At 40.9% G+C, this 16,530-nt stretch overlaps 1 protein-coding gene across 4 annotated transcripts in view; it reads left to right on the top strand.

Moving 5' to 3' along the window:
• STOX2 (storkhead box 2) overlaps positions 1-9,415 on the top strand; it is a 195,778-nt gene extending 186,363 nt beyond the window's left edge. For 3 of the 4 annotated variants that reach the window (XM_055567435.1, XM_055567439.1, XM_055567438.1), the window contains one exon: positions 4,665-9,415. In XM_055567435.1, the coding sequence (XP_055423410.1) occupies positions 4,665-4,860 (196 nt within the window). In that variant the 3' untranslated portion in view covers positions 4,861-9,415. The remainder of the gene's footprint in view (positions 1-4,664) is intronic. The other variant, XM_055567436.1, reaches the window with a different exon arrangement.
• Positions 9,416-16,530: the final 7,115 nt, after the last annotated feature.

Below are 16,530 nucleotides of genomic sequence, written 5' to 3'. Positions count from 1 at the left end.
ACCTCTGCAGCAGATCTAGAAGCTTGTTATCGTCTCAATCCTGACTTTCTGTGCAGCCTGCACCCCTTGCTCTCATACACCTTCCTCTCACCACTCAAAAGTCTGCAGGCACGTGGAACTGGTCCCGTCCCAGAAAGACTGGGGGCCTGTGCTCCATCAGATCGAAGTGCATGCCAGCACCTTCTTTTCTCCTCCTGCAGAATCGGCACTTTGTAGGCACGCCGATCATGGTGCCTTCCTTTTTGTAGGTGCTGGTAATTCAGCAGAGGGTTAACAGCTGAGTGTGCAGTGTGCCCAGTGGCCACAGCCAGGGCACTGAAGTGGTTCAGGGGGTTAGGAAGCAAAAGGGAGTCTATGCCACTTTCCTTTTTTTTCTCCTTAATTCTTCCTTCTCTTCCAAGAGCGACTTGGGACCTGACTCTCCTTCTGAATTCTACTCCAGATTGGTGACTCTGAGATGCAGAAATACTGTTGAGAGATTGACATCTCCCATTAGTTGTGATTCCCAACTCTTTATAGCAGTTTGTATTTGAACAAGTCCAAGATACGAATATGTATTTCTTATATTTATTTTAATTATTAAAATTAGTTGTGTTGTAATCCTTTGACTCTGTCTCTGGGTAATTTGGAGACAGAGCATCCCAAAACCAGAACAGGGAATCATTCATCTGTTTGCCTCCTATTAGACCTTGGTTATTTCTTAAAGGGCTAGTTCTTTATTACCATTATTATTATTGTCAAGTAACATTTCTTTTCCAAGTTAATACGTGTGGAAGTCTGATGTCTAAACAAACCACAGAGATGGCACCCTGGTTAACGTGGAAGCCAGGAGCTCCATGTCTCCTCTGCCCACCCTCAGGGACCTTAAAACCTCAGGGGGCCGTGGCACTCAGTCTGCAGACTACTGGCCTGTTACATGACTTTGCTCAGAAATAATTTTTGCTAAATGTTTCTTAATCCCACATGAAATCTTAATTTATATACCAATTGTTTTATATATTCTTTTCTCTCTGATTCCCTCTTCTACTCTCATTTTTCCTCTTGATTTCCTAGTAGGGGATAGCAGATAAGCGTGACTAAAAGTTTGCCCTTGGTGGTAGACGTTCACTACCATTGCTTATGGAAGGTGTGGGTTATTGGCCTGGACCTCCTGCTCTGCTCTTTCTTATTCTATGGGCTCTCCCTGCTCGATGCTTCTCCACACCCGTTTCCAGCTCTTCACGGGGCACTCTTGGCCCCTAGACCTCCACAGAGGGAAAACCACCGTGCTCCAGAGATAGTTGTAAGGGGGATGTTGAGAGGTTAGTGGGTTCTGACTCAAAACCTGACCACTGCATAATATTGAACGTTTTTTGTATGAGGGCAGGTAAACAGAAATGTTCATGTAATTGTTGAACCAGTCTCTCCACAGAATATATTTTATTATCTCTAAATTAGGAGTACAGATAATGGAATTGATGAATGGGACCATTTCTTGAACAAAGCTTATTTGCGTTGCTTTAATAATGTACTCAGGGTCAAATGTGCTGTCCTGGTAGGTCATCCTGAGGAGTCTGTCTTCACTCAGGAGCTATCTGCCCTCTCTTATTAGGTAGAATTTTCTTTATGGGAATATGTAGATCACCCATAAATGTCATGCAGTTAGAGAATCTATAGAACAATTCCTGATCGCACCCCTTTTATTTTTGATATCCTTTGGTTAGAACCTGGGTGACAAACTTATTTTTGATATTTATTTTTAAAGTATATTTCCACTCTACTTCGATAAATTTACTAAGTTACCTTTCGAATGCATGAGGATTGTCTGTGAAGGAGAATATTTGAGTTACAAGAAGTTTTACTCTCCAGTGTAAGGAGTCTTTTAGCCAAATAGCATTATCATGCTGACACAGCTGCACCGTTAAGATACAGGAATCTTCAGGGGCCGTTTATTCAGATCTTTCAGTGAAAGAGCTCACTGAGCAGCAAAGGTCCAACCTGTGCCACCACCCCACTCCCCCTGCCAAAAAAAAGGGGGATCTCCACACTGTCAAGTCTTCAGTGCTGACTCAGAAGTCGTGTTGGGCCACATTTCCAAAATTCTTTAGTCAGGAAGATCCCCTGGAGAAGTGAATGGCAACCCACTCCAGTATTCTCGCCTGGGAAATCTCATGGACAGAGGAGCCTGGCGGGCTACAGTCCGTGGGGTTGCAAAGAGTTGGACAAGACTGAGCGACTAACACTTTCACTTCAAAGTGCGTTGAGAGAAGGAAATAAGGTAGAAATTTAAACTATGCCATGAGATCGAATGTTGCAAATGAAGAATCCTGTTGTGCAAAGCCTGCTATTCCAGAGTTGAGGCTGAAAACCTGTTGATAAACACAGTATAAGAATCAGAGGGCTCCAGGCCGCCCAGCACGTCTGACGTGTCCTGTGCTGTCCAGGTGCGGGCCCAAGGGGAGTGCATGCAGGGCACGGAACAGCAGGGCCCCTTGGTTCAGTTCTTCGGCCTGTAAAATTCTGAGATTTTATCGGGTTTTATAGGTTTTATAGATTTTTATAGGTTGCACTCCATTAGCTCTCTTTAAAAAAGTGTGACATTTTAAATGTGAGGACTGTTGTTACTGCTCACCCTCCATCTCCATGAATTGTGTCGTCGTCATGGCCACAGCCTTCCATATGACTGTCAAACGCTGTACTCAGTGTTGCAGCAGTAATGAGATATATCCTTTGGAGACACTGGAATGCCCCGTTGTGTTTATCACTATTAATATGTTGGCCGTGGTCAAAGGTAGTCCGAGGTATCTTAGAGCACATGTAGCTCCCACCTTAGGCCATCTGTTACAATGATGTGTGTTGACGGTACCTGACATACAGTAGGGACTTGATAAGTTAAATTCCCACCTCAAAAAGTGGTTTAAAAGTGAATTCCTTGGACCTCAAAATGCATTTTCCCATAGGAAAAAAAAAGTCACTAGTAATACATAGATTCCCAAGCCTCCCCACAGTGACTGATTTTTTTCATGAGATGCCAGACGTACAACAGAAATAACTCGCATTTGTCTAGCTTTTGGGTGTACAGATCTTTCCTGGTTGCTTATTTCTTCTTCTGAGTCACTGAGTACGTACAGCATGTAACTCGACCTTCTTTAAAGATGAGGAAGTCAAATGCCCTAAAAAGTTGCTATTGTGATTACGAATGCAACCGAAGGAGCGTGTCACGACCTCTCTGGGGTTCTACATGTTTATTATCCTTTTTCCTTCCTCCACCTGACTCTCAGTTGTAGTCCTGGAAAAACACTGATGGATTTTCTTAGAGGAGGTGTAAGGCAGGTAAGTAGGTAAGTCTAGTGTTTTTCTATCACTTAAAGATGATATTTTGGAGTATTCCTTAGATATGCCCAGATTGACTGTAAGCATCATGAAAGAACTTGATTTACTTCTATGAACGCTCTGGAGTTACCCTCTGCAGTCAGGAAGCGTTCAGTTGTCTTTTTGGTAGTCGGTGAACAAACTCCCTTTTAAACAACTAACTCTTGGCTTTTTGATGAGAAGCAAGCTTAAGGCCACAAAGGGTCAGGATGAAATACCCTGTCAGGCATGGCTGCCAAGGTATAATGTTCAGACAGACTCACTGTGGGTTTTGGATGAGAATGAAAGCCAGGTGGTGAGGATGTCCACTGGGTAGTTTGACTTTAAATCAGTGATGGGGACTAACATGGAAGAATATTTTATAAACCTTGAATCTATCCAATAGGGTGGATGTTTTGAGCATCATTATGGTTTCTTCTACCTCTTTGTGAGCTGGTAAGTTTCATATTACCTTTTTGAGGATCTAGAACACGAAACCCACTCAGTTCCCATCAGTCAGGCCAAGTAATCTTATTTCTGTCATTATCCTACACATTTGACATGTTAAATGTTATAAACCTCTTGGGACAATAAAATAGATTTAAGTATTTCTAAATTAGAAAAATTAAAAGAGAAATCAAAATACTAAAGCTTTAAAATCACCTCTAAAGATTCTGCCAAAGTGGAAGAAGGGAGGAAATAAATGTAAATAGAGAAAACCTTAGATTCCTTATCTGAAAATAGAATGTACATTAACTAAAGTGTTATGTATTTAAAACAGAGGTATGATGTCTTTAAAAAAGAATGTTATCCCTATCATTGCTGCAAATTGGCTAGTCTCCTGCTTGAAGTTCACCTCCAGAGTCAAAAATCTACTAAGCAAGAATGAAAACAGAATCATTAGGATAAAAGTATGCAGTTGATTCAGGAGCAATTCTATCTATGAATTTCGAGCCTGAAATGAAATCATTACCTGTTTATAATTTATGAAGTCTTTTTAAAGTCTTTAGTCTTTTTAAAAAAGGAACATAAGAGCCATCTATCACATCAGATTTTGAAGGCGTTTCCTTGAATGTGAAAGTCTAGGAAAGACGTATATTTAGCTGTATGAAAACCCTTTACTCAGTGTGCTGCTGATAACATGTCTTGTGAAAAGCTTCTGGAGTCCAAGTTGCTGGAGCATATGTGAATAATCAGTATGAGATGCTATATACATGACATGATAAACCGCCAGAGGAAATCCATTAACTCCATCCTTTGCTCTTCCTCTAGGGCTCGATATATAATTATTTATGTTAAAAACCAAACCAAACAAAACCTTTTTACTCTTGTAGCACTCGGGAGAGCCTGGCTTCCAACACATCAAGCATTGTTGAAAGTAACCGTCGTCAGAACCCTACCTGGAGCCCGGCCCACGGTGGAGCTGGCCCGGCCTTCAGTTTCCGAGCAAGTACGGACCCCCCCACCAACGAAGCTGAGAAATTACAGAAACCTTCCAACTGCTTGCAAGCTTCTGTTACTAGTGTGTGATAGTCATCCTGCCTCCGACCTCCCGTCTCATTCGATACAGCCAAGTTTACGACACTGTGGCTGGTGTTTACATCTTTGGAAAGACAAGCATCTCAACGGCAGTTTTTGTGTTGACTTAAACTGTGCTGCTAAGTAGGCTAGGGCAAAAAACAACAACCGAAAAATCTTTCTTTCAGAGTATTGCTTTTCACATTTATGGCTCTGTAGCAACAAGAATAGCAGTAGGGTGATATGTATACTTTTGCTTCACTAATTGTAATTGAGCACACATAGGGAAGTCTAGACACTCTAAGTGTAATATGCCTTTTCGATGTCTTGCAGTTGCCAAGTCCATTTTAAAATGCCGCAGATGCGTGTTGCTCCCAGTCTGTGACCAGATGGTGCCACAGAACTGATCCTTGACACTTCCAAAAGAAAACAAAAAGATAAACAACTAAGCCACCACAAAATGTCAAATGCAAGGGTCTACCTTGAGGGAAATTGATGCCAAACTGACAAAAAGGGACCCCAGCCCTTTGTGTGTGAATCACCGAGGCCCCAGTCATTTTGCACTGTGAGTTTTTTTTTGACACGATTTTGTAGGAGCCCATGGAAGTGTGTCAGAAGGGGTCGTGATCCAAATACTGGGAGTGTTTGTTTTCAGGATTTTGTTTTTTTAAGTGTCATGGATGCTTGTCCGATACGTTTAACCTTCCATCATCACAAACAGGAATATAGGCCTTTGATTCTGAAATGGACAAAGGAAGGGTCCCCCAGCCTGGCTGGGGCACAGCACTGAATGATGGGAGAGGGAATGCGGACTTTTAAAAAGGTGTTCATCAGATAGTGAAGGAAGAGCATTTCTTCCTTGTGAGACTTAAGGGTGATGCTATCTTACTATCAGAGATAAACGATAATTAGTTTGTTTAAAAGCAAAATGTTCTTTGTGATACAAATGAAGACTATGGCCTGGGGACGTTATTCTTTCTAATGGAAGGACATAAATCTATTTTATGTAGTTTTAAATAGAATGCCTAAATTAGGCTGTGGGAGATAATTTTTAGTGGTTATAGGAAAGAGCAAATTTTGGGAGAGCTGAACTTCAGGCCTTTTATTCCTGGGAAGATATCTATAGAGAAAACTTTAAAATACTTTTTGATTAGAAATATACATGTGCCCATGTAATTAACAACAGAATGTGATCATTCTGCAAGTGTGGTGGACCCCTAACTGTACGCCCCCTAAATTTATCAGAATAACAATTATGCATACATGAACTATGCCAGAGTAATGTTTACAGAAACTTTGTAACCAATTTCAGGAGGCATTTTTAGGTGGATGTATAGTTTTTAGCCCAATTTATTTCAGGATGGCTTATTAATTACATTTTGTTTCCATTTACAATGTCATGATGACTACAGAGAAGGTTCTCAGCAACAAAGGAATTACAAATAATCAAGATTCATTTCTCTAGGAAAGAGATGTCTCAAAAGTTCCCGTGTATTATTTTAGGAGAACCATGGAATAAATCTGTAGATAATGGAAATTTTATTCACAAAAGGATTTCATTTGATACCAGTAAATGGTCTGACCAAAAGTTTTATTTAGCTGAGTGGCATGTGATGTTTGGAGCCATATACCATAAAATACATGCCCCAAAACAAATCTAAAATATTTTCACCTCGGATTTCAGGAATTGGCATAAATTGGCAAAACACTTCTGCTTCAGTATTAGGTTGAGTCACTAGCCATCTGTTTAAAAGAGTAGAGTCTTTAAATAGACACAGTTGGGCTGTTTCTTGAAACGTTTAGAGACTCTCTCATGCTTTTTCAGATAGCTGGAAGTTTCGTTGGGTCAAACTGGACTCGTTGAGTTTAGTATAGTTTCCTTTCTTTGCGCTTATAGTGAAACGTGAGCACGTTTCTTGGCAAACTCCCACACCTTTAAAATGCTTCTGTTGGTTGGCTTTCAGTCTCATGCTTTATTTCCTCCAAGGCATGCCTTGATTGCTCAGAAATGCACTCTTGTCTCACTGCTTAAATTTGTCCAGAAGGAATGATAACGTATCCAATAGAATATACACAGAGTCTGTGTCCTTGGGGAGTTGTATACCACACAGTTACTAAATTCTTCTGTCTAAATTCTCTTTTTTTCACCCCTAAACCTACCCTCCAGCGTGAATCATACAATCAGTTCATAAATAATAGAACCATTGAAACAATACATCAGCCTCTAGTTGATCCTCCTAAAGTAGCCATTAGAAGAATCACATACTGTGTGAACAGGAAAGAAAAGCATTACCTTTAAAGAGAAGCTTTAAAATATGAATTTATCAATATTTCACAAGAAATAGGTTTACAGAAGACATTTGAATAAAATGTGTACACTCTTTGCCCGATGCTATGGGGTACATGATTTAGGGGAAAAAAAAACAACAACAAACCCCCTTAGACCAGCAGCCATTAGCATAGAAACTATGGACTTCAAGGAGGATATGGTGTGAGCAGACGTTCCATGCAGATACATACCCGTCTGAATCGAATTGGGATGCCTGAATGAATGGGGGAGAAGAGGGGGCTGGAAGCACGTTACGAGTATGACCCCAGATGGTCTGCGGTGATGTTCTCAGTAACCCGCTCCAAGCTTTGCCCGCATCCTTTTCCTCCTGTGAAATGATCGCTTTGTGGCCCACGGCTGCTTACCTAGACTTCACTTAGAGTTTATCAACTGAAAGGTTTACAAAACTGAAATCTGGTTGAATCTCTGTGTAGCGTTCAACTTTAAAGGGTCAACCCATCTGTCGGCATTTTGCACACTTATGTATTATTATGATACAGCATATTACTTTATGGTAATTTTTATTTTTACATATAACTACCTCCATAAATTTGATGAAGCGGCCGCAGTGCGTTCAAGTGTATTGTTCAGAAAAGCAAAGTTGACAACGTTCTTAACCATCAGGCCATGGCATTCTGTGTGTGTGTCAGTGGTTGCCTTTGTGGACTCGTGACTGTCTCATTGCCATGGTTTTTCTTTGATGGCATTATTTCATTCTCAGCTGTAAACCCGTCTCTCTTCTTTCCCACAGAAAGCGCACTTGATTTTGTTATGAATGAAAAGTTTAAATTTCTTGTCTCCCCTGCCCCTGCCCCCACCTCATTCCTGCTAAGAGCTCTCTCTGGCCAAGAGCCAGTTGGTAAACATGATTTAGCAAGCTATTTACTCCTATGAAAATCTGATTTGAATTCTAGGTTTTCGGTCATAAGACACATCAGAAATTTGGACTGCCAACTTTGGAGCACTTTGGGCCTCTCTGCCTTCACTTGCATGCTACCGTATCGAGCCCAGATTTCATTGGAATTAAAAGAGCTGTGCTTTGTATCCACAACTTCCGTTCCATAATTTGTATTTCATTTTATATATTTTGCACATCTCAGGGGACCTTCATAAGCATATGAAAGGGGGTTGCCATCAAATAGAGAAAACGGGAAGAGCTTGAAAGAGGACTAGCTGGATAAAAGTAATAAATGACTGCTTTTCTGATGTTGTGAAGTTCAAGTTCAGGAAGCATCCAGTGAAAGTTAATCTGGAATCACAACGATGTGAACACCAGCTGTTCCTCAGTCTCCCTTTTTCATAATCCAACCAGCATTTCTAAAATGTAAGTTTAAATTATATTGCCGTCACCATGGGGAGAAAAAAAAAAAAGAAAGAAACCTGTTCAGCAGCAATGAAAGCATTGTTTGTTTTTTAGGTTGGCACAGCTTTGTAAAATTCTACCCAGGACAAACCACTTATCACCACAAAGTGTACTTGAAAATAACGTTTTTAACTCAAATGATAGGCGTATTGCTCACCATGCAGTAGTGATCTTGATTCGAAAAGCCTCACAGTTTATAACATGGGCAGTGTTTGGAGCTTGATTAAAAACCAAGAACAACCTATGAGCACTTCGCACATTCATTTTGGGATCTCAAAGTGCTTCCAAAGCATTCGGATTCACAGTTCACAGAGCAGGTCCTATTTGTAATACCCGTACTTGAACAAACAGAAGGAGTGACATACGATTACCCAGAAACACAGTGGCAGCTATCAGTGATCTATTTTCTATCTGTTTGATAGACCCTCATGAGAAATCACGAAATACAATGCTATTTTTCTGATGTGTGCTAATAAAGTCAAAGAAAACGAATACAACTTGACACCTTTGTCCATTTTCATTCAAAAAGTTCAGGGTGTTGGGAATTTGACAAAAAACAAACAAAGCCGCCCAGATGCCCTTGGGGTCGGAAGTAGATCTGGAACGCACACGCTTGCTTACAGTTTCCCATGGGCTTCTCTCAATCCTGTGCTAAAATACCGTCTTTCAGGAACACGACTGCCCCGGCAGTGGAAGGTGCTGATACGGAAATTTTCACTACAAAAAAAAAACCCTTTTATCGAGTCCTCTCCACAGTGCTTCTCAGCACAACTGAAATTCAGTATACTGAGCCCTAATCCGAAGAATCTGGAGTTGCCAGGGAAACTGATCAAGTTCCAAGTGGGTTTTTTGTTTTGTTTTGTTTTAAATCTCAAATTAGGAGATAAAAGATCCTGGTCGAGGACCTTCTTTGTATATCACAGGCCAGTCACAGAACCAGCTAGCATTGCGCCGTCGGGCAACATTGGCCCCCGCGGAAGTGATCCTTTCCTCCCCCCCCCAACCTCCCCGACTCTCCACCACCCACCCCGGCTCTCTTATCACCCCACCATCCTCAAATTTCTGCACACACTGAGGGCTTGAGGAAGCTAGGACGCAGGAAAAATGGAGGCAAAAGCCATGGAAGACATTGCTTTGCTCTGGGTTAGTAGAATACAGACAGGAAAGAGATTATTATCGGTCTGATCTTTGCCAAGTAAGATAAAGGGATCAGCCATCACTCTGTCAACTCTCCCAGAAGGTTTTACAGTATTCCGGATACATCCAATCTTTTCCCATAGATTTTTTTTATTTGGGAGAGGTTTCATAAATTAGATCTATGAGAAAATTCATTACTCTATTTCCTGGGGTGTTGGAACCACACACTGGCGTCTCCCCGATGGAGTTCATCTCTGCGTCTTTTACAGCACCATCCCGGCCATGGCTCCTCTCACACTAGAGTCCTGTGTTTGTTTGTTTTTTAATTGGATGCTAATTACTTTACAACATTGTATTGGTTTTGCCATACATCAACATGAATCCACCACAGATGTACACGCGTTCCCCATCCTGAAGCCCCCTCCCACCTCCCTCCCCATACCCCATCCTGAAGCCCCCCTCCCACCTCCCTCCCCGTACCATCTCTCTGGGTCGTTTTTACAGTTGTTTTAGGACTTACAGTGGCTGGTTTGCAAGGTTCAGAATTCTACAAGGCTTGAGGGGGACTAAACCTTCTTCTGATGATTGTATATTACCAGTTAACAGGGCTTTCTTTGCTCCTTGCTGTCCTCAAACATGAACATATGCACACACACGCCCTGCCAACGAGGAAAGGGGTTGTTTTCCAGGTGAGGTGGCCATGACTCTGGAAGCCAGGGTAAGGCCAGAAGCCTCACCCATCTTTTCCAGAAATGTTTAATGTTTGGTCCACATACAGCTGCCTCCCTCCTTGTCCAGAGCCTGGTTTTGACATGCCTGTTCCCTTGCACCCACCTCCTGAAATAGGTACCAAACCCGAGATCTGAGGTCTCCAGCACAAATCCTCTGCAGTTTTACAAAATCCATCCTGTCGTGTACACACACAGCTCCTCGCCCCCCTTTCCTCCCAGTCCACCCGCCCTGCCTCCTCCCCACTTATATCCCGATACACCTCCAGGGTTTCCACATCGGAAGGGCAAAGCAGTGTGTGGTACTGTGCACACAAGGATGGGTTAGGAATAGAGCTGCCCTAGAGTCACCTTCATGTAAGTATTGACAGCTACAAATTAAGGTCCTTAGAGTAGTTGACATCGATACAACTGTCTAGAAGAGAATTAAATTTCAACGTTCAGTTTAAAGGGATCATAACTCTGCAGGTATCTTTCTCCGAGTGACTGAATGTGACTCTTGCATTAGGGTAAATGAATTAAGAAGTGCAAGTGGGATTTACTGTATGTTAGAAAGGAATTTTGCAGCCAAGACTGCCTTGAATAAAATGTGTTTGCACTGAAAAAAAAAAAAATTTAAATTACTTGGTCTCTGGTTGCTGTAAAGGTCATCCAAGATGGATGTTCTGTTTATATTGTATAGTATTTCATATGAAATAATTACAGTTCATGAAATGTCTTCCCTAATGTTACTGATTTATAACAGCACATTTGTAACATGGTTTTTATCGTGTCAGTGTACCATATTGTAAATGATGATTACTTGTCATGCTTAGTATAATAACTTAAAAGAAAAAAAAGCACAGGGATTTTTGTAAGTCTATATTTGAAAGTCCCTCCATATGGTAATATTGTGTTCATGTTGTTTATGTAGTGTTGTGTGAAATATCCATTTTGGATTGTGTTACTTTTTAAGATATTAAATAACATTTGGTTATATGTCTAAGTGGATTTTTTTTTTTTTTTTGGTACTTGAGAGAAAAATACCTTACGTGAGACCACTTTATTTCTCTCCTCAATTAATATTACATCGTAACAAAATTTTATTGCACGATCTTGGTTATTAGAGCTTTTGAATTAAAACAACTGAAAATGGAAATTCCTGATCAACATCTTTCCCAGGAATGTTTAAAAAGATCTCATTTTTAGCCAGCTATTCAAATTTAAAACCGAGTGAGTCTTACAGAGGCATATAATTAAGTTTTCTAAATGAAATTATAAAGTAATGTGGTCAGTTTGTTTTGTTATCGCTCGTATCATAGCTTCTACCCCCGACTGAATGTGGTTCCCCTATCTGGCACCCACTCGGAAGCTATCCACGTACTCCAGGGAGGCCTTTTTGTACTGGTTTTGAATGCCTCTGTGTTTAACTGCCTTCAGAATCTATTATCCTTTCCTCTGACTCTCCTCAGTGGTGACAAAACTTTGTCCTGGGAGAATGGACCTCCTTTTTTCAAACCCAAAGTGACCTGCTATCGAGCAAACGATGGAGCTGGGAAACATTATTAGTCAATAACAATATGGAGCTGTAAAGTCTAGCCTAATTTTCTTGTGAAGGCGATACCCAAAGCAGACTTCCCAAAAGTGTTCTGAACAACGACAGAGCCATTTGGGTAAGTGTGGAAAACCTAAGGGGACTCCTTTGAAGGACAAGCCTTATTTTTAGTTGTTTGTCTGTACAGACGCTTCCTTTTTCAAGTGTGTAATAGGGGAAACAAGAATACCGGAAGTACACTGTGCATTGTATGCTAGGAGCAAAAACCTCTGTGCTGGAGGAAAGGTAATTGTCTGTTCCTTTCAGAACCTTCCAGTGAACTGGACACAGGAGGAAATGTAAGTGACTCACCAAGAAGCTGGAAGGCAGGATTCTGACTCCTCTGAGAGAATGGTCACAGTTCATAAAAATCTTTTCTTTCGAAAGGAAATGGTATGGTTTTAACTTATTTTTAAGTGTTTAGAGTGGTGTGTTTTTTCCTCCGTAAGGAAAATCCAGAGTCCTCGGTATTTGTCATCTCCGCTCTTGCAGCTGTGAAATCAAGAGCCGCTGAATAATAAAAAGAAGTTATTCACCTGACTTTAATAATTTATTTAACTGTGGAACCTTACCCCTACTGTGGGAATACCTGGATTTAGTGACATTCCCCCTCTGAGCGCCATGGCTCCAGACTCTTCCTGTAAAGCAAACAGCTAGTCATCTAACCCATGGGATAAGTGCGTGTGATGAATGTTCACGGAGCGTAACGCACTGTGCAGGAATTTCAAGAAAAAACAAGTCACCTGCATGCACGATATCCTGGATGAGGTTTGGGGTGAATCTTCTCAAAAGCAGTGCATTAGAAGTATGATGATAAAAGTGGGGAGAAAGATGCAATGTGTTAAAAGAGAAATAAGGCCAGAGATGTTAGCTTGGAATTCAAAGGGCAAGATTGAACTACTGATGCTCAGTGAAGACCGGATTCTGTCTTCCTAAGTCAGATCTAGGACTGGTGTCTGTGGCTCACACGGAATGAATGTGTTAGCCTGTGCGTGTCTGAGTGACGGTGACCGTGAGTTCCTTAGACAGCCCCCAAAGTTGGCCCAACACTGGCCTCCAGGCCAGCGTCCCTCACGGCCCCTTGTTGCTCTTCCTTGCTGCGAAGTTCCAGGCATCACTTTTCTTTTCTATTACCTGGGGTTTGTTTCACTTTATTACTCTTTTCTCTATATAAAACTAAGAATTTTTGTGTTATGCTTTCTAGTCTATTAATGCTTGGACTCATTCCTAATCTCAAGTGTATATCTGTAATAATGTAGCATAGAATAATACAGAATAGGATATAACACTAATTATATTAGTAATAATAATACAGGGAAGCGTAGTACTTGGGGTCACAGAATCAAACACAACTTAGTGACTGAACAACAACAGGATTATGTTAATAAGGACATTCTAGTACAATGTAAAATATAATAAAATTAATATAATGTATATTATATTACTGTATACTTGTATATAATTGAGATTCATATACATTATATATATTTATATTGTATTATATGTAATAATAACACATGAAAAGTTATATACATAGTAATTTTGTATATAACTACAATTGATTACTAGCACTTTAAATTTCACATTTATAGTCTTACACTCCTTGTATCCAAAGCCCACTGTCTTTGCTTAATCTCATTTCCACTCACCTTTGCACTGAGAGGCTGTTTTTCTCCAGCACTGGGATATAAATTTATCACCAGCTATCAAAGGCCTGAAAAATCACTAGAAACTTTCATATATATAGATGGATGATGATAGATAGACAGATGATAACATAGATATTGCTTTAGACCAAAGATCTCTGTATTTTTTTATCGTCTGTAAATGACAACGGAATGAGATGTTTTAATGATGTATTGAAAATTTGTTACCTTGGGAAATTGGTTTGGAACCCTCTTGTGTCCATGCTTCAAGCCAGCATCTGCCATTCTTTCCTGTATCCTATATTGTGGGGAAAATTTCCCCCGGTAACACACCTCGTTCAATGTCAATAACAGATCAATGGTTCTAGCATTTAAAATCTCTTTCTTGAATTTTTCCACAATCATGAGATGTCCCCTGTTGCCATCCCATCTGATTGGAAAGGTAGCAGTGGGTCTGCCCTACAACGGTCCAGCTTCACACTGCTTGTCATTGTTGACAGGACATGTGACGGACTAACAAATCTTAAATGGATTGGAAAAGACAAGCGTTGTCCTTTCCATTCCTTCCCTTCGGATGTGTTTGATGGCAGTCATGGGACATCTGTGTCAATTGTCAAGAGATCGATATTCAGGCTGGGAACATTTCAGGATTCTCAGGGAGAGATGCCCTTGGAAACAGGAGATGCCATTTTCACAGCTGTATCCCTTCTGTGTCTCCTGCCTGTAAAAGGGATCCAATGAGATGGACCAGGGGCTCCATCTGGCCCTCTAAGAAGTCAGGCAAACGGGCGCATTAGAGCTTATCTTTTACAGCTGACTTTTGTTCTAGCCAATTGATAGAGCTACCAGTGCTTTGAGAGACTGCCCTAAAGACTTCATCAGTCAGAATATTTTGTAGATAGCTTACTGAGAACAAAGCACTTCCATTGCATTTTTAGACTTTTTGGCTGCTCTGCACGATTTGTGGGATCTTAGTTCTTCCACCAGGGATTGAGCCTGTGGCCCCCTGGAGGGGAAGCATGGAGTCCTAACCACTGGGCCACCAGGGTAGTTCCCCCACTGCATTTTTAAACACACATTTTATTACAGTTTTAGAATTACAGAATTATTGTGACTGCTGTATGGAGAATGCCTGTGTAGCTACCCCATCACCATTTCCCCTGTTATTAACATTTTGCTTTAGTATGGTACATTGGTCATAATTAATGAACCAGTATTGACACATTATGAACTAAAGCAATACTTTATTCAGATTTCCTTAGTTTGTCCTGCCTGTCATTTTTCTGTTCCAGGAGGCAGTCTGGGACACCACATTATTATGTGGCCTTAGTCTCCTGTGGTCAGTTTTTGATGACTTGGTGGTTTTGAGGAGTACTGCTCAGGAATTTTGTATAGTAGCCCTCAATCTGGGTGTTTCATGCTTTTCTGAAGATTAGGCTGGGCGTCCAGGTTATGAGGGGGTCACAGAGGTCAAGTATCATTGGCAGCATAGATCAAGAATCCATATTAACAATATGACTCATCACTGTTGACGGAAACCTCAATCACCTGGCTTAAGATAACGGGAGATGTCTTCACTGCCAAGTTACTCTTTTTTTCCTCAGTTCTAGCTGTCCTTTTCGGAAGAAAGTCACTAAGCTCAGCTCACACTGGAGTCAGGATTTACCCTCCATCTCTTGAAGGGTGGAGAATTTAAATAGATTACTTGAAATTCTGTACAGGAAACGTCTTCTTCCCCATTTATTTTGATATAATTGAGTCACATCAGTATCTGTGCACAGTGTATGCTCACTTGTTTTATGTGTTGGGTTGCAGTCCTTTCCTACTTTATATATGTTATGCCTCAGCTTTTTCAGCTTCTGCTCTCATTTGCTCCTTTGGTGGGCTCCCGTATCCCTTTGACCTACCCCCATCATCGTGGTGGTTTGTTCATTTCTTTGTGAGCACGTCCTAATTTCCCGGCATTATAGGATGCTCTAGGCTCATTTTGTATATCCCACTCCAGTCTCTGAATCGGTCACTTCTCTATGGAGCACCTAGTTTCTTATATTGAAGAATGATGTTAGAAACCAAGATCTAGGAGATAGGTATGTACACCCACCAGTACTGGAGAGCCATAATTCCTAAGTTTCTTCAGCTGATAGAGCAAGGAGATACCTGTGTGTGTACTAACCTGTGTACATACATGTCAATAAATATCTCTGTGTGGAACATAGGTATCTCTCATAAGCTAAATGTGAATTGACTGGATGTATACAACTCTGATCCATTGCTACACAGATCCTTCTGCCTCCCGCCTCTGCTTATCTGTAACCTCCCACCCCGGCCGTGAGAAGAATCCTGGCTCCCACCATCCGCCATCCATCATCCGTTTACTTAATCAGTTACAGTGTACACATATAGTAGCGCATCCTTTGCATTTTATAAAACTGATTAGATAAATATGGATAAACATGGAAGTGGAAAAATGGAACATTTTCAACTTATTCTTGCTTAATACAGAAGTACTGTGAAGATCGTAAACCTTGGGCTTGTTAGTTCCTAATGGGATTGCTCTAAAGAATTTTAAGGTTCAAAGGGTAAAAGGGTGCGATTAATATTATTTAATGTGCTCCTTTCCTTATGTCACACTGTTAGTACTTGGAAAGAAAGTGGTATGTTGACTTAAGAGCAATATCCATATGTTTGATAAGACCTTACTTTTTTCTCCCTACTCCAGTCTCTGCAAATCTGAATTGTAACCATATTCCAAGGTCCAGATCAAATGCCTTCTCCATCAAAAGGCCTCTCTGGAAATCCCTTCCCACTTCTGTGTCCTGACAAGAGTATGGCCTCTTGCCGGCTCTTGCAATAAATGTACCGTTTCCAACTCTGTGTTCCCAATTTTCATTTTAAAGTCAGGACTT

The sequence above is a fragment of the Bubalus kerabau genome, chromosome 2 (assembly GCF_029407905.1).
Source record: "Bubalus kerabau isolate K-KA32 ecotype Philippines breed swamp buffalo chromosome 2, PCC_UOA_SB_1v2, whole genome shotgun sequence".
NCBI lineage: Eukaryota > Metazoa > Chordata > Mammalia > Artiodactyla > Bovidae > Bubalus > Bubalus kerabau.
This window is presented reverse-complemented; position numbering and strand designations above follow the sequence as displayed.